This window comes from Pseudozyma hubeiensis (assembly GCF_000403515.1).
Source record: "Pseudozyma hubeiensis SY62 DNA, scaffold: PHS7, whole genome shotgun sequence".
In the NCBI taxonomy this organism is placed as follows: domain Eukaryota; kingdom Fungi; phylum Basidiomycota; class Ustilaginomycetes; order Ustilaginales; family Ustilaginaceae; genus Pseudozyma; species Pseudozyma hubeiensis.
In genome coordinates this window covers 77,578-94,601 of record NW_012133789.1, presented here as the reverse complement: position 1 = coordinate 94,601, position 17,024 = coordinate 77,578, and the positions used below count along the sequence as shown (strand labels likewise).

Genomic DNA, 17,024 nt, shown 5'->3' with positions numbered 1-17,024 from the left:
GCATCAAGACCCTTTGTCTTCGATGCGGTGCTGGTGATTGCGTGTGTATAGAGGCACGAGCGTCAGAATCGCTGCATGAGTGTGTGTGGGAGCGACGAGATCTTCTCAATTTGATCTTCATGTCACCGATCCCATCACCCTCGTCCCGAATCATGCATGAGCTTCAAGCCCCCACACATTTTCATTACTGCCAATCGAGCTCGTTCCCTTTCTGTCTTACCTTCCGCAACCTCACCTCCGTCGTGGACATCCAAGGCATTACATCAACAGCAACAATCTCTCTTATCCACCTTCCTCACGACATCTGCAACCCAATTCGACCCGTCCAATGTCCGCTTCGTCCTCAAAGCGACCAAGTTTCCCCACATCCGCCGATGTCATCGTCATCTCAGATTCTTCCGACGACGACAACGACGACCAGCAGAACGACGACAACGACGATAAACAGGCTGACGACGATGACGACGAAATCGAGCTTCTCGGTGCAGCTGGGCCCTCCTCCGCCTGCATCAATGCGCAGTTGAGGGAGAAACGTTGCAAGAAGGGGGGAGCGAACGTCGTCATACGTCACACTGTGTATCGAAGACCAACCTGGTTGAAGGATCGGCGCAAAGAGAGGGTGGAAGAGCTTCCCGAGGCTCGAGCGAAGATGCTGAGGACGGAAAGAGGGGAGAGGGCGGTAAGAGAGTCGTACGGTTGGGCGGCAGGTGGAGCGACGAAGGTTGAGGAAGAGCAAGGGATGCCAGCGAAGATGACGTTGGAAGAATCCGTGCTGCGCGATCGTCCAGACTGGGAACTGCAACGACGTTCCACGTCAAGACACGCCCTGACATCCGACCACCTCTCCAATCTGCCCACACCTCCGAACATCCAATCTCCCACCAGCGACTCAACCTCGGACTCGTACGCCTACTCGCACACGCTCATCGACCACACGCCTCGCGCGCCCGGCGCCCGCCCCTACACCATCCAACTCATCCACCACCACCCCTCCCACTTCTCCCCTTCCTCGCAACCGTTCGACATCGACGAAGTGCCCTCCTTCGAACGTGGGTCCTGGCTCTCCCTCTGTTCGCACCGCTATCTGGTCGAATCTGGGGCGTATCCGACTGATGAACAATCGCGTGTTACCGCCGCCGAGGTGATAAAACCCCAACTGTTGAGGCTGTTCGATCTATCGGGTTGGCCCTGCGGTGGTGAACCGAGGATCTCCTTCCCCGTTATCACCAATTCTGGCGGGAAGAAGTTCCTCGACATCCGGGTGACGGAAGAGCAACAGTTTGAAGCGATACGAAATCTCATTGCGGTGCCGAGAATGGGGTTGATGCTCAAACCTTTCTTGCACGGTGCTTTCGTAGACGATTCGAGGTTCCTGCTGCTTCAATTCTCCCACCCGCGCGTCAAAGCTTCGATCTTTTCATCCATGTCTACCTCCGACACATCCCAACTCGAATCCTTCTCCACCCAGTGCCTTCTCGCCATCTCCACCTGTCCTCGTCTCTCCAACATCGGCTCAATCATCGCTATGTGGTTACTACCCGACGGATTCCCCCACAACCCAGAGTTGGAGGTGGAGAACAAATGGGAGAGAATCCCCGCATACATCGTCCTCATAAAACGCAATGCTGCGCCAAAATTCATCCTTCCAAGTCATCTCAACGTCATCGAAGCACACGGAAACGTCTGGATCAAACTCTGGTGGAACGATAAACCCGTCGATCTGTGCAACTACTGTAAGAGCGCACTTGACGGTCATACTAACGCAGAATGTACGCGCGCAAGTAGAAGGTTGGAAGGTGGGGAGAAGAAGCTCAAGTATCGGCCGAAGATGTATTGACAGCACGACAGCACTTGGAAGATATCATTTTCCGAGACTTGATTTCGATGTGGCAAATGATCGTGCAAAGATCATGTGTACTCAAGATGGACTACAAGCTTGAAGTGATGCATGGAAAACACCTTCAAACCCACCGTTGTCAGTCTCGAGAGCGTTTTTCGTCGAGAAGGCATATCGGGATACCTTGCCCTCTCTTTCCACAAAGCGTCTCTTCGACGCTTCTCATCGCCGTGTTGTGATACCAGCAAAACCACTTGTTCACGATCCCCACTCAGGTCAAACCTTCCTCACCGTCACAGCCACACACCATCACAAACCTCCCTAATCAAACCAGTTCAAACCCTATCATTCACCTTCCCCCTATCCCTTTGCCACTGACTTCTCATCCGCCTTGCTCAAATGCAACATGCTCGTATAGGCCCTCCTGCACACGGGACACGCGTATTTCCTCCTAGGCGTCCTGCCCCTCCTCCTCTCGCTCTGCCTGATCCCCACCACGCTGTCCCTCAGCTGAACCGCGCACTCCAGACACAACCCATGCGTACACGGCAGCAGCAAGGTCGTCGGTGGACTGCTCAGACAGATCAGACACTCGCTGCCGTTGCTAGCGTCCAGATCCATCGGCGGTGGCGGCGGCGCAGCTCCCTCCTCATCACCCAAATCCGCACCTTCCACCGGAGCAGGCGCAACAGCAGGAGGCTTCGAGGACAACCCATACAGCTCCTGCAATTGGAACCTGTGCGGTCCGATCTCCGCTTCCTGCCCCTCCACCTGCGAAGACCAGGTCCTCGTCGGAACCCCTTCCGACTCTGCCACCTCCTCCACCACCTCGACCTTCTTCGAGGGCAAAGATGTCAATCGCAGGTAGCTCGTTTGCAGGTTGGGCTCTCGCAACGGTCGAGCGTTCTCGTCGAGCGCCTCTACCACGATGGCGAGCTTGAGCGTTTCACGTTCCGCCTTTTCGCGCGCAAGCCGCTGCTCCTTCGTCTCCTCCTCCACCGGCTGCGTCTCCTGACCCTCCGTGGCTAGCGACTGTGCACCGCCCTCCGCCGCCGTCGCCCCCACCGCCACCACCGCCGCCGCCCGCGCAGGCTGCCCCTCCTCATCCGCATCATCATCCCCTACTTCCAACCTCCTGTTGAACTCAAACCCTGGCGTCTCCGGAACCGCCGCAGGCGTCGCCACCTCCACACCCCTCTTTCCCCCCACCTCCCGCCTACCATCGCTGACACCCGTCGCACCGCTCTCCAGCTTCTTTCCCTTCGGCGGCGCATAATACTGCAGCTGCAACGGCAGACTAGCCGTATGACCTACCCCAAATCCTTTCTTCAACTTGGCAACATGGATCGGCCATCCCAACACATGCGGAGGCGGACCGCACTGCGCCAACCACGCCTGCCCACCATCCGCATTCTGCGTCGACGAGAGCGGATCCGAGCCGCGGTCGGGAGGCGGCGTCCACCCGAGCCAGCTACCGTGCTTGCGACTGGCACGAACAAAGATCTGCACGCTGGCGTAGGGCGCAGCGCAGTCGTATTCAAAGTAGAGCGAATGCGTCGGCTCGGGAAGCAGACCCGCTGCAGCGCTGCTGCTGCCGTACGAGAGGCTGGGCAGCACAGAAAGCGAAGTTCGAGATCGCAAGATGTTGGTGGTATCGGCAGCGGTATCCGGCGTCGTCTTTGTCGAAAGCTTGAGGGTGTTGCGCTTCAGATTGACAAATGACTGGAGGGTGGTGCAGACAGGCGGGCCATGAGTGGCAGGCGAAGCAGCAGGTGCTGCCGCAGGAGGAGCGCCATCCTGAGCTACGCCAGTGCTGCGTTGAATCCAGCGTTGAAGCGTGGCGATCTCAACACCTTCGCTCATGGCGATTGAGCCGTCGGCAGAGGGACCTTCACGATTGAGCTGATCAATGAGATCGGCGGTGGATCCCTGCATCATGCCAGTGGCAGCCTGAGATGAGTCGACCGTTCGCTCCGGAACGACCCCTCCAAGCGAGGTGACGGATTCGGCGCCGAGCGACATCATGCTGAGGCCGGAAAGCGAGGCACCCCTAGCTCGACCGCGAGAGCCGAGGCGAGCACGGCGCGAGGCAACAGAGTTATGCGGATACAAGGCATCGGTTGAGGTCATGCCGGTGGCTGGGTCGATGGGAGGATTGGACGAGTCGTTGGCGGCCGATGATAGAGTTGGCGATGCGAGCACAGCTGCTGTAATGGGTGAAGTCGGGCTGATGATGGCGAAAGGTTGGGGAACACCAGCGCCGTGGCTGGAGACGGCGCCAGAGCTGCTGATGCCGCTTCCAAAGTAATTTGCCAGGTTGGGACCGAACAAGGTGGCGGCCTCTTCTCGTTCGCGTCGACTGCTTCTAGATTTCTTGTTGGCGCTGGTGCGAGATGCGGGAGGGGCGGAGGGAGCGAGCAGGATGGGGGCCAGAGCATTGCCGCCGCCAAGGCGGGCAATTGTGCCACCTCCCTGACCCTGAGACTGGACAATTTCCTCTTGTCTTTGCCTCTCCTGGTCGCGGTCGCGCTGACGCAAGGTGGAGAGGGAGGGGATGGAGATGGCGGAGAGGATGGATCTGCCGGACGGGTCGCGTGCATGTCGAGGCTGTGCTTGCTCGATGTCGAGGTTGGCGTTGTCGGCGATGGCGACAGCAGGTTGAGAGTTCATTTCGACGAGCTGCGTGTTCTGGGTACGAGAGCTGGAGCCCAAGCCGAAAGGACGAGACCAGCGGCTGCCAGCCTGCGAGGTGGACGGGAGGGCTGCTTCCTCGTCGCGAGGTGCCCTGAGTTCAGGCCCAGCTCGACGAAAGGAAAGCAAGCTCGACATTGCGAAGACTGGATGGGTATGAGCGATCCCGGAGCAGAGTCCGAGGATCTATGCAAGCGGATGGGGTGTAACGAGTCCCCGAGAATGGAAAAACCGCGGTGAAGGAGCCAGAGAGCACCTATGGTGAATGTGCGAGAGGTTGACAATTGCTGAGGTGAGGATAGTGTGAATATAAGGTTGACATGAAGATGCTTCGAAGAAGAGAGCTTTTCAGGAAGAGGATTATGGATGGGAAGAGAGAGACGAGAGAGATGGTGGAGCAGCGAGTGATTTTGCGATAGCGATGCGTTTACCCCACGCACGCTGCTTTGCTGCCACGCTCCTGCAGCTCTGTGACGAGAATCGGCATCAGCCCACATTTCGCGCTCTGTGGTTGCGTGCTTGCTTGCTTGCTCAGCCAATCCCAGTAAATTTTGACCCGCTTTGGCCGCTGCCGCCGCTTTGTTCCTAGACAGCCAGCCGGCCAAGCTTCCTTTTCAAACGCGGGCTTCGGTGCATGGAATTCCTAAATTAGCCAAATACAAGCCCGAGTGTCACCTCAAATACAAGGCGTGCATAACCAGACTACAAAATCAATGCGACTTCGGCTGTCGCTTTTGAAGGCGATTCTTGATCTGACCTGGCCATCAAGAAGAAAGCATATGCTAGTCTGCTCTCGACCATTCGTTGCTCTCTGCACTGCAAGTGATTCGCACGCACACATCAAGGTTGCGAGGGATTCGAGCGGTCGCTGTGCGAAAACAGAGTACTGCTGACAAAAGCAATGCAATGAACTCGAGTCAAGCTCTGTTTCGGAATTCCAATGCCGAGCTTTGTCCGGCTTAGCCGCCTGGCACCTCGTGACGAACAACGCCGATACTGTAGGTGCTCTGCTTCTCTCCGACGAGATCATCATACCACTCTTTGTCCAATCCAGCTTTGCGTCGATCCTCGGCGTTGAAGGGCCCCTTCAGACGGCCGATGAAGTTCTTGCGCACCTCGCGCCGAAACACCTGCACAGCATCGATAGGAGGACTGGCATTGCTGCAGAGCCATGTCAACCATCGATGTCCAGCAGAGACATGCGTGATCTCGTCCAGGTGGATCACGGTGAGAGTCTCGACGCTTTCGGCATCACCTGCGTTGGCAAACTTCTTGATGGTGGTTGGGTTGACATCCAGCCCACGCGCTTCGTGCACAAGATGGATGATCGAAAGCCGTGCTGTGAGCGAATGCGCCGTCTCCATGGCCGAGTCCCATAGGCCGTGATGGACGGGAAGAGCGCCAAAGTAGCTGCCCATCTCGTCCAGACGCTTGGTGAGCAACGAGAAGTGCTTGGCCTCGTCCTCTGCCACTTTGACAAAGTCGCTAAAGAATTGCAGCGGCATCTTGCGTGTTGGTCCCTCTGCATCTGCATCGTCGCCGTCAAAGAATCGTGCGCACAGCTGCGGAGCGCGTGCGATGATGTCCCATGCCAGATCGATGGCCCATTGCTCGATGTTTGCGAGCGAGTGAAGGATGGCGATCCGACTCTTTTCTGTTCCACCACGTCCGCGTTTGCCTTCTTGCCCCGGCCGAACTCGCACTTCCTCCTTCATGCGCGGCGGTCGTTCCGGTGCGGTCTCTTGCGGTTTGGTGATCCAAGCGCCTCGTCCCGCTGCAGAATGGGTTGCATCCCATCTTCCTCCACCGATGACCTTGCACTCGCCCGATCGGAACGCTTTGGCAGCGATGCGAGTGTACTCAACCTTTCTGACGGGATCGGATGTATTGAGCACCAGGACAGCCCATTCAACCAGAGTCTTTGGCCGCGGTGAAGGCGGTGGAATCACACCATCACCACTTTTGCTGTCGGATTCTGGCGTGGCCTCTGTTGTGGACTCGTCTAGTTCTTGAGATCCCGCTCCAGTGGATGAGACGGACAGCAGCGATGTTTGTTCATGCAGCGTCTGAGCAGCGTCTTGTCGCGATGCAACGCCAGGTGCAGACTCGCTGACAGGTCGCAGCTCGATGAGCTCCCAATTGCTGCTAGCGGTATCAGCGTCTTGACCGGCTGCCAGGTTGGACGGGAAGGGCGCTTGAATGTAGAGCGTGTCACGACGGACGGAGCAGGGATAAACACAGGCAGAGATACCGTGGGACGACTCTCCGGTCCTCAAGCTAAAGTCGTACTCGTGCCATGGACAGACGACGACCATGTCTTCGATGTCGTCGTCGAATTCTGCGTCGTTGGCCTCGATGGTGGCATTCTCGAGTGGCGCACCCAGGTGTGGGCACGTGGCTTCCATGCAGTAGTAGGTGTCGTGACTCGGCACGCTCGAGCCCGAAGTAGAGTGTGTTACGATGCCATTTGTGGCTGGTGACGTCCTCGATGTGGGTGGTGGGAAGGAAAAGATGAGAAGCGAGTGGTACTCGTGAGTGTCAGGGTGGCGCAACGTGAGGTGATGGCGTGATGAGGTCGCCAGCTTATCGAGCGGTGCGACTCTGAACCATGCTGTGTTGGCGACGGCTGCTGATGACGTCGCCGCTTCAAGAGCAGGGTCGTACGCCATTATGCAACCGCTCTAAGCTTTGGCGAATTCGAATTTGAGTATGATGGTGTCAGAAGACAAGGTAGCAAGCAAACGCAACAGAGACGCATACAGACTACGCCAGCTGCTGTCCAAGATTTCTTCCTCTTGTGTTTCTTCTTTCAGATGCGAAAAGTGGCGCTTCGCCTCTGCACGAACTCCCCGGAAAAATCAGAAATCAAGGGTCCAAAATCTAAAAATCCGAAAAGCTTTCTTTTCATTTTGGCCGGCGCTGCTCAGCTGCAGCCGTGTGCACAGGGAGCGGTGCGTGCATGGCGTGCATAGCGCGTGCGTGCGTGCGTGTGTGTGCGTTCTCTCGCGTCAAGTCGATGTGTGACTTTAGAGATATGAAGGACGAAATGAATGCAGTTGGCGCTTTAGACATGTCACAAGTACTCTCACGCTCGACTCACTCAAGCCATCCCGACGAGCCTGCCATCCGACCACCATCAATTCTCACTTTCATCTCAAGTTGCGGCCGACAGCCATCTCTATATTGCTCTTATGGTATCTGATGCGCAGTAGACCTGATTGGACGAGCCTCGTCACCGTCATGTCACTTCTCACGTCTTGATCTCCTTCGCACTGGCAGCCCCGCTGCTGTCTTTGCTCCAATTGCACAGCCATCATGGCGAGCGCATTCACTAGGCTCTTTTCGTCCTCGCATCGAAAAAGGACCTCCACTGCCTCCTCTTCACGTCGTCACGAATCTCGCTTCCCTACCTCGTCCACCTTTGACCTCAGGCACTCTATCCCCGAAGAATCCTCCTCCGCTGCAGAACCCTCTTTTCCCAGCTCGCCTTCGCCCACAAAGCTTACCGTACAACAGCTCAACGACCACGTCTCGGCGCCCATATCTGATGCCACACTCCGACGCAGATCACTCGCCATCGACGCTTGCCGCTCCAGCGATGCACAACGTCCCCGCCTGCCTCGCTCCTTCAGCGCTCTCGACATCACTTCGCCGCTCGATCTCGGCGTCGCTGCGCACCAGCACATCGCATCTGAGTTGGACGAGACCACTGTTCCGCCTCCGGTAGATGACGAAGACGACTTTGAGTCCAATCCACTTTACCTCAATCTCTCGGAGGATCCGCGACTAGCCACCGATTGGACCACAGCAAGTTTGGTCCTTATCCCCCTGGCCCGCGCTCTGACCTCACGCGATGCCGTTCATCCCGACGATTCACACGATCCGAACTTTGTTGCCCTTCACGCGTTCGCGCCCTCCAGACTCTACAAGGACCAATTCGTCTCCATACGTTCCCTTGTTCATGCTTCGGCCCCGCTACCAGATGCGTCAGTCCGACAACACGGCTACGACTGGGGCCATGTCACGCTCACTGCAACCATACATTCCGATCAACGTTCCATCACCGTCACAGAGACAACACACGCATCCAGAGCCTCTTCTGAAGCCGCACATCCTCCGTCTGAATCCGGATCGCAGCCCCTTCCATCTGTCTCGACTATCAAAAGGCAGATAGGCATCGTGACGGAAACAATCATCTACCGCTCGCTACCCAGTCCCGACCGTCCCACCATCTCCAACCACCAGTCCAGCTTCCAGGTGACAAGCCGCCCTCAGCCATCATCCTCGGACACGCCAGCACCCAGCGCAAAAGTGCGTGTCATCACCGTGGATCTGCCCATCGTTCGTAGACGAACACAGCTTGCAGCTACCGAATCCTCGCACGCCGTCGTGCCCACTTCCGATCCGGCAGACGATGACCAAACGGCCACGATTTCAGATCTCATCCTCGAGCACGTTCCACCACGCCGTCGCTTTGCCACCGACTTGTCTTTCTTGGCGAATCCTTCCGTGACCTCTCCTCGCCTCGCCGAATCCTTGATCAACGCTTTCCACGTGCTCTTCTCAGCCGCACACCAATTCATCGCCTCCTTTGTCTACGTCAGGGGCTTCGAAAGCTACAACGCCCACCGTATCCGCCGCGGCATCTGGTTCAAAGCCTGGAAAGCTTTCGAAGAGCGTCTCGGCTCCGAGCACATCGCTCGTCTCAGCGTTGAAGCCTTCCACCGCATCAAGTCTTTGCTCGAGAACGTCGTCATGGGTCTCGTACACACAAAGATGTACGGTCCCATACAGGATCAGCTATTGGATGCTGATCTCGTCACCGACAATGTCCTCAGTGCGTACAATGCATTCAACGTCACTCTCGCCGACTTTGGCGTACAGAACGTCGCACTGAGGCAGCGATCTGGTCGCCTCGATGCTGCCATAGACATTCTCAGCCAAGGTCTCAGCGACGAAAGCGGCCCTGAGCTTGACGAAGCACTCTCCGCAGGTGATCTGACACTGTTCAGCGCCTTTGTGGGCCAGACCCAGGACGAACCTGTCGTCACGCAATCCAGCTCGCTAGATCGCATGCAGACCGATTTAGGTCTCGCCGAGTCGTCCCATCACCGCACGCATCTCGGAAACGCTCGTAGCGACGTGCACCGGCGGACACCGCTTCAAATTTTGCAAACCCTCCGGGCGACCATCGACGAAATAGGCTGGGCAGCTGAGCGCGTCCACGTAGCTTCCAGCCGCCGTACCTCCTCCTCACACGAGCGACCTCCGCCATTGGGCACAGACGATTTGCTGCCTATCCTCAGCTACGTCTTTACGCGCGCCAAAGCTGATCGATTGTGCAGCATGCTGTACTACGCGCGTACCTTTCAACTCACCGACACGGCCACTTCGCCCGAACTGCAGTGGGCACTCGTCACCTGCGACGCTGTCATTACCTATCTGAGGACCGACCCGCTTCGGCTTTGTAGGCGCAGATCAAGCGGCAGCATCCTTGCAGAACCTTTGCGCACAGGATCGCAGTCGCAGTCCCTCTCCACGAGCGCCAACGACGGACTCTCTGTCCGATCTATGTCGTCTCGATCTCATCAGGGCTCGACAGGTGCCTCGACATTGAACGCGACGACACCTCTGGTACGCGACTCCTTTGTCAACGCAGGGAATCCGAGCGCAGATGCTGCGTCTCTCCATTCGCCTCGCTCGTCATCTCCTCTGGTCGACGCATCCTCCGATCGAATCTCTGTGAACGACAGCAACTCTTACTTTTTCCGACATGGCGATGCATCTTCGGAGCAGGTCGCGTATGCAGCGTCGGATGCCAGTCCACGGCTGCATGCCGAAGGCTTCAAGTTGCCAGGTCTACCCGCGAGTGTCTCTTCTCGTAGAAACAGTCGCATCTTGGGACAGCGGCCTCCCTCGGTATTCTCGCTGAGCGAGGACGGGGACGCCATCAGCCTGTTGCCTGATACGTCGCTCGATGCTCTAGAATCGCGACCATCCTTGTCAGCAGCCTCGCCAAGTCCCAGCCGTCCCCTCAAGAGTCGCAATCGTACCTTTTCTGCCTCGTCGAGCTCGACGACGCATAACGACGTGCAGATCAGGCCTCAAATCGTCCGCACCATCAAGCGTTCTCAGACGGGCAATCTGTTCACCGCCAACCGTCTCGAGCGGACGAGCAGCAACGGCAGCGCCACCAGTGGTGGCCAAATTCACGTTCGCGTGGTAGGTTCGCCGTCCATGCAACTGGCGGATGCCAACACGGGCAGGGATCCAGCGCTCGTCAACGCCTCCCCTCCCAAGACGGACAGATCAGATAGACGGCGCAGCTTCGACTCCTGGACTGCCTTTTCTCTCTTCTCGTCGAGCGCCGTTTCTACCGCGGCTGACACGTCCGGAAGAGCTTCGCTCGACGCGGGCGATTTTCCCCGCAATACGACGTCCAGCGCAATCAAGGCGCAATCCGAAGGGCATGAAATCGATCCACTGCGTATCAATCATGCATCCAGAGGGTCAGTCAGCTCTGCAGAGATGGGCGAGTCTTCAGGATGGCTGTATCGGCGAACGGAAGCAGACAGCGTCAGTCGCCATAACTCTATGTCCAAAGACCATGCAAAGGCGGCCTCCTCTGGAGCGGCATCTCTCGGTGCTTCGGCTGCAAGGACGTTGGCTGCGGAATGGAGCGATGTCAACTGCCGACCGGAGGGCGTAGAGACGCCACAAATATTTCTGCAGCAATCGCGCAGTCAGCGACCGGCCTCCGCTCGATCGAGTTCAGTCCGAACTTCGCTGCCTCAATGGCCAGCAGCGTCTGAACTGACCCACACCGGCTCCTTGTCGTCTCGACCGTCACAGCGTCGATACAGAGGACGTTTTCTCTCGACATCGTCAGCAACGCTCGCGGTATCTGCAGCGCCTTTACCGCCTCAGGTTGATCGAAGCTCGACCTCGACCGCCAGTCTGGCGAGACCTGCACGGGCGCACAGACAGAGTATCGGTTCGCTGCACGCTCTCAAAGCCAGCATGGTCTCGCCTGGGACGCAGACACCTCCACTTGTGCCAAAGGCAGAGACTATCGAGGTGGAGGACGTTCCGGAAATGATTCCCTACGGCGGGCCAACGGCTGGGCGAGAGGCCGAGGATGTAATGCCAGCCCCGCTCAGTGCTGTGCGCGATCCTCTGTTGGATGTCACAAACGCTTCCGTCGCATCTTCAGCGGAGGCGGCGACTCCTTTGGACGCCAATCCCAGTAAAGCTGCAACGTCAATAGAAGGCAAGGAGAGCAAGACCAGCACGCTAGAGGACGATGACGAGAACCTCATCGAGCTCGCAGTCCAAGTCTGAGCTTCTTGCTCTTCCACGCACGGTCCGAATTGTATCGTACTCCATCGCAACGTTGGTACTCTCTCGCATCACAACTTCTCTCGAATTTCCATTCGTTATCATCATCCGTATTCCAAACCAATCCCACATACCCACAGTATTCAGACATGTACATCCATTTCCTGCATCTTTTCCCCAGCTCGAATCTTCATCGCAATGTCATAGCAACCACAGCACATCCCTCATATCTTTCACTGACATCACACGACGACGACAGACCGAAGAAATGCGATTCAACAGTGAAAAAGTTGCAATGCATGCTAACCGCGAAACAAGAGATCACGCACCCGCCGAAAACTCGGCCAACAGTGCCTGGATGTCCGGGTTGCTGAACAGGGCGGAGAAATCCTGCTCCTCCACCGAGTTCATCTGCCCCTCCGTCCCCGGCGCGTACGGCACCATATCCGTCCCACTCGCCCCTGCACCCTTCACCGGCGAGGCATTCGCACTTCTCGTGCGCGGCTTTCTCGGACTCGCCAGGATCTCGATGATCTGCGGAGGGATCGGCTTCTTGGGCGACGCAAAGATGTTGGACAGCTCCGGCGGTAGGGTCGCCAGGAAGCTCGCGTCCAACCCTTCGACGTGGCTGGATGTGGGGTTGGCAGCGATCTGAACAGCTGCTGCTGTGCCGCTCTGCCCAGCGACGTGCGCGGCGACACCTGCACCGCCGTTGGAGCTGAACTCGCTGAGATGCGGACCGAACTCCTTGGCTGCGTGCAGCTGGATCTCGTTGAAGTTGTCGGCCGTGATCGCGGGCTGCGGTGCTGCAGCGGTAGACGAGGGTGTCATCTGCTTGGCGGTGTCAGGAGCAGCTTGGGGCGCGTTGTCGGGAATTTCGAGCGTGGTCAGCGATCCATCTGCGTCGATGCCGAATCCAGATGCAGCCAGAATGCCGTAGGGATCTTCGAGCAGGTCAAAGAGGTTTCCGTTGGATGCTTCGGGTGAGTCGTCGGACAGCGCAGGCGAAGAGCCCGAGACGGATGAAGTGCCGTCTTCCACCGTTGCTGGCAGAGGTCTGCGGCGGACGATGCTCGTTTGCGGTTGAGCTACCGCCACCTGGGTCGCGTTCGATTGCTTGGTGACGTCGTTGCTGTCGACAGCGGCATTCTTGGACGGCGACTGAGAAGCCCCTGCAGCAGGCGAGCCATCACTGGGCCAGTCGAGATCACTTGGCGTCGGGAAAATCTCTCGCATGCTGGGCGTCCTTCCCCATCCATCCACCTCGATCGTGCTGGTCGAACTACGGCCTGTAGGGTGATCAAAGGCCGGACTGCTAGGGGGCAGGTCCAGCTGCGCAAGCTTGGCCGGTCCATTCTGCATCATCGACTGCGTGCTTGCGCTGCTGAGATTGCGCGCAAACTTGCGAGTGGCACGACCGAGACTCGGCGAGGCAGGGCATGACGGCAAACCGGCAGATCCTTCGCGACTAGCGGAGCCGGTCTTGCGGAAAGGTCCTTTGGTGAACTGCGCCTCAGGACCGTCTTCTTCCTCCTCGGCGTCGGCTCCTGCAGCTCGCCCACGTCTGGCGCTCGCTTCCACTTGCTTCTGCTTAGAAGAGATATGCGCCTTGCTCGTAGCATGCAGCGACGACGTCGTCTTGGTCGAGTTGCTGTTGGCGGTGCTGTGGCTCTTGTTGGTGTGGACCTTCTCGGAGGGCGATGCGGGCGAAGTCACGTTGCTGCTCGACTTATCATTGCCATTGGAAGGCCCGTCGCTCGACGAAAAGAGGGCTGGATGCAGCACGTCCTGGCCTGATCGTGTGCGACTGCGCGTCACAGGGCTGTCGTTGTTCGACGACGATCCGCTGGCGCCTCGTCCACCAGGTGAGCCGTTCGAGTCCACCATGAATGGGCCGTTCCGGAACTCGCGTCCAAGCAAAGGGCTAGCGGATCGTTTGGAAGACGGCGAAGCGTAAGGGTTCGAGCCAGAGATGGTGCCAAGCGGATTCTTGCGAGGACTTCTGCGCAGAGGAGTGCCGTGCCCATTGCGGGCCACGTTGGACAGCAAGGTACCAGGAGTCTGCAGTGGTCCTAGCGGTCCTAGCTCTTCGAAGTCAAAGTCGGCTTCGCTCATAAGTGTGTCGAGCATGGTGCCTGGGCTCGAGTTCATGAGGTAGCTCGGTACACGGAAGCGGACGTCGCGGGATGGACTTGCGAGCATGCCGGCGCCGAATTGGTGCATAGCGTTGATGGCATCTGGCTGCATCGAGCTTGCGCTCATCGAAGGACGAACGGGGCTCGATTGTGCAAAGTTGACCACTCGGGAGGTTGGCATCTGTCGGCCCAGCTTCGGTGGCATTGGGGCGCGGAATTCGCCGTTTTCTTGACCACGGCTTGGCGCGGTCTGCTCTGCCTGCTCCGAAACCTGAGACGCGCTGCCACTCGCGCTAGTGCTGGGCTGCTTCGAGGCGTTCCCGGTCGCTTGACTTTTGGAGGAAGATGCTTTGGGATGCTGCGGAGCAGGTGTCGAGCTGTCCTTGTCCTCCCTGCTGCTGGTGACAGGAGACGACTTGGACGCTGGCCTCGCGTTCTGCGGTACCTTGACAGAGCCCTTGGGACGTCCAGGCCGCTTGCCGTTGGGATTCTCGCGCATGCTCCTCCTGCTGCGCCACTTGCCCGTGCTAGGATCGAGCACGTATTCGCGATCGGCCTGCTTCTTACAGATGGGTTTCTCCTTGTCCTTCTTTTTGCTACTGCGCTGAGATTCGAGCTTCTCCGCATCCCGATGACACGCCTCGCTGAGGGTGCGTGGCATGCTCGACTTGCGACCAGAGCTAGATGCGGGTGTTGCGGCGTCAAAGTTGGGAGAGGTCATCGACTCATCCGAGGTGCCTTCGGCGGCGAATGATACCTTGCTGGTGTTGGCATCTCGAGGAGTTGAGACGGTATAAGGCGAAGCAGCATCCACATCCGAGGCGGCGAACTTGGCGCGTTTGTTCGGACCGGCTTCGACTTCCTGGCGTTGTCGCTTGGCAGCATCGGCCAAAGCCTTGCGCTCGCGATACGCCTTGGTCGCGTGCTCCTTCCTCCAGACGTATTCTGGCCGCGAGTTGTTCCACTTCAGGTAGTAGAGTCCACATGGATTGCAGGCCGACCACTTTGTGTCGCCATCCGTCTCGACAGGGCCATGGTCGGCTGCATAGCGTGGCTTCCAGGCAGGGTCAGCAGAATCATCGCCATTGCCATCACCGCCAGCACCCTTTTCGGCTGCTGGGTTGTTGATGGTGCTTCCAGCAGGAAGCTTGAGGATGCGCCAAGTGGTGGGTACGTCCGAACCACAGTTGTAGCAGATGCGATCTGAACAATCCTGCGCGTCTCGGCGTGACAAGGAAGGGCTGTTGGCATCTTCCGTGTCGAATGGAGAAGCCGCCGATGGACGTCGAGAGCTGATGCCTCCTGTCTGTGGCGAGTCTTTGGATGCGGCTGCCAGGCCGCGATTCTCCTTGCCGGGATGGGAGGATTCAGATGGCGGCGCAGGCGAGCGCGAATTTGGAGCAGAAATGCTGTCGAGCGGTCGAGGCGCGAGCGCCGGCGAGGCAGATGGGCGGGCGACCGTTGTTGAAGGAGGCTCGGCGGCTGGCGAAGGAGCTGCCGAGTTACCAAAGACCTGTGCAACCTGCTGAAGCAGTGTCTCCAGCTGTGCTTGCTGAGCGGGCTCAGGCGCCGACTTGGATGATCTTTGCTGCAGGCTGTGCAGGATCGTAAGAAGCTGCACCGTGGACGGATTGGAGGCTGCGGAGGAAAGTGCCGAATTGGGGGACGCGGCTGACACGGTAGGTGGTGATGCTGCTGCGGAGAATGATGAGAGTGTCGGCAGGCTCGGCGAAGCGCCGAGAGGCTGGTGTGCTGATCGTGGAGAAATGACGCGATCGAGGGTCTTGTCTGATACCGGCATGGAATGAGGGGATGGACGCGCCGCAGGTCTTCGAATCTGACGCTCCACAGCACCGTGTGAAGACGAAGAGGAGGTGGGATAGTCGGGCTCAGAACGCAAAGACAGTTGCGCGTTGTTTTCGACGTGACGGGACGATCGAAAACGGTGTGTGGCGGGGATGACATCGCTTTGCAGAGGAAGACGATGCGCAGGACGACTGCTGGATGCTGAGCTGGATGCATTGGTTGAGCCAGCGCTGAAACTGGAGCCAGAGGAAAAGCCGCGGACTAGGTTGAAGTACTTGTCCTTGCTTCTGGCCTGTGACTCCTTGAGCTTGATGACGACCTCGAGTACGTTGATATCTTCCTCGTACTCGCGTCCGTTGTCGTAGCGCAGACGTCTGCCATCGGAGCGGACGCGACCAGTGACGGTGGTCTCTCCCTCGCCTTGCTCGTCCAAAGCCCAATTGAAGAAGCCTTTGCCGACAAGGATGGAGGTGGTAGCGTCCTTCGGTCGCGGCGGGCTGGAGCCGAGCTTGCTTGTGCCCGCGTCATTGCGATCTCGCGAAGCGTTGGAGGAAGAGCGAGTGGGAGTGGAGTGTCCTCGAGAAGAGGGGGAGCTGAGTTGCTGGGCGCGCATGGTCTCTTCCGGGTCGACGGCGTATATGATGTAGTCCCTCTTGTCGTCTGGCAAAAGCTCAGGACTGGCCATGCAGACTGCGCCGAGGCACGACTTGAGGGCGACGCGGCCGAAGCGTACCTGACGCGTCGGAGGCGATTGGTGGTAGCTGCTACCTGAGGCCTCAAGAGGCGAAGGCGGGGTCATGTTCGGGATGATGACATCGACAGGAACGGGATGGCCGAGTCGTGCCACCATGGTGTGGGTGGGACTCGAGTCCAAGGTGTATAGGACCTTGACTGATAAGCGAACGGAAACGGCAAACACGATGGTCAGTATCGAAAGGAGCGCAATTGGAAGAACGCGGCGACAGCATGAAACACCCACCATCCATCATTGGCCCGTGACCTGACATGGCGCCTGTCGAAGGTCGGTGCCTATTGCTGAAGTCCGAGTTTGGGTCGCGGGTCGTGGACGTCAATGCAATCGAAGTGGCAGCAGAGCAGGATCACGTCTGGGAGTCAATGCAGAGGTGTTGCATCGGAAAGCAAAGAGAGGAATCGATCGAAACGGTTGCTGTGTGAGCAGTGTAGAAGTGTGTGCCTGCCTGAATTGCGCCGGATGG

General features: G+C 58.1%; 5 protein-coding genes across 5 annotated transcripts; 2 read left to right on the top strand and 3 right to left on the bottom strand.

Annotated features, from left to right (window-relative positions):
* Positions 1-328: 328 nt before the first annotated feature.
* On the top strand, positions 329-1,837 carry PHSY_000455 (protein kinase; the record flags this gene model as incomplete). The annotated part of the gene is made up of 1 exon (XM_012331093.1): positions 329-1,837. The coding sequence occupies one exon, from the start codon at positions 329-331 to the stop codon at positions 1,835-1,837; it is 1,509 nt and encodes a 502-aa protein (XP_012186483.1).
* A 360-nt stretch (positions 1,838-2,197) lies between these two features.
* Positions 2,198-4,666, bottom strand: PHSY_000454 (hypothetical protein; the record flags this gene model as incomplete). Its single annotated transcript, XM_012331092.1, has 1 exon — positions 2,198-4,666. One exon carries the CDS (start codon positions 4,664-4,666, stop codon positions 2,198-2,200), a length of 2,469 nt encoding a protein of 822 aa, XP_012186482.1.
* An 821-nt stretch (positions 4,667-5,487) lies between these two features.
* On the bottom strand, positions 5,488-6,933 carry PHSY_000453 (hypothetical protein; the record flags this gene model as incomplete). The annotated part of the gene is made up of 1 exon (XM_012331091.1): positions 5,488-6,933. The coding sequence occupies one exon, from the start codon at positions 6,931-6,933 to the stop codon at positions 5,488-5,490; it is 1,446 nt and encodes a 481-aa protein (XP_012186481.1).
* A 55-nt stretch (positions 6,934-6,988) lies between these two features.
* On the top strand, positions 6,989-11,869 carry PHSY_000452 (hypothetical protein; the record flags this gene model as incomplete). The annotated part of the gene is made up of 3 exons (XM_012331090.1): positions 6,989-7,059; positions 7,342-7,479; positions 8,011-11,869. The coding sequence occupies 3 exons, from the start codon at positions 6,989-6,991 to the stop codon at positions 11,867-11,869; spliced, it is 4,068 nt and encodes a 1,355-aa protein (XP_012186480.1).
* A 318-nt stretch (positions 11,870-12,187) lies between these two features.
* PHSY_000451 (hypothetical protein) lies at positions 12,188-16,492 on the bottom strand (the record flags this gene model as incomplete). The annotated part of the gene is made up of 1 exon (XM_012331089.1): positions 12,188-16,492. The coding sequence occupies one exon, from the start codon at positions 16,490-16,492 to the stop codon at positions 12,188-12,190; it is 4,305 nt and encodes a 1,434-aa protein (XP_012186479.1).
* Positions 16,493-17,024: the final 532 nt, after the last annotated feature.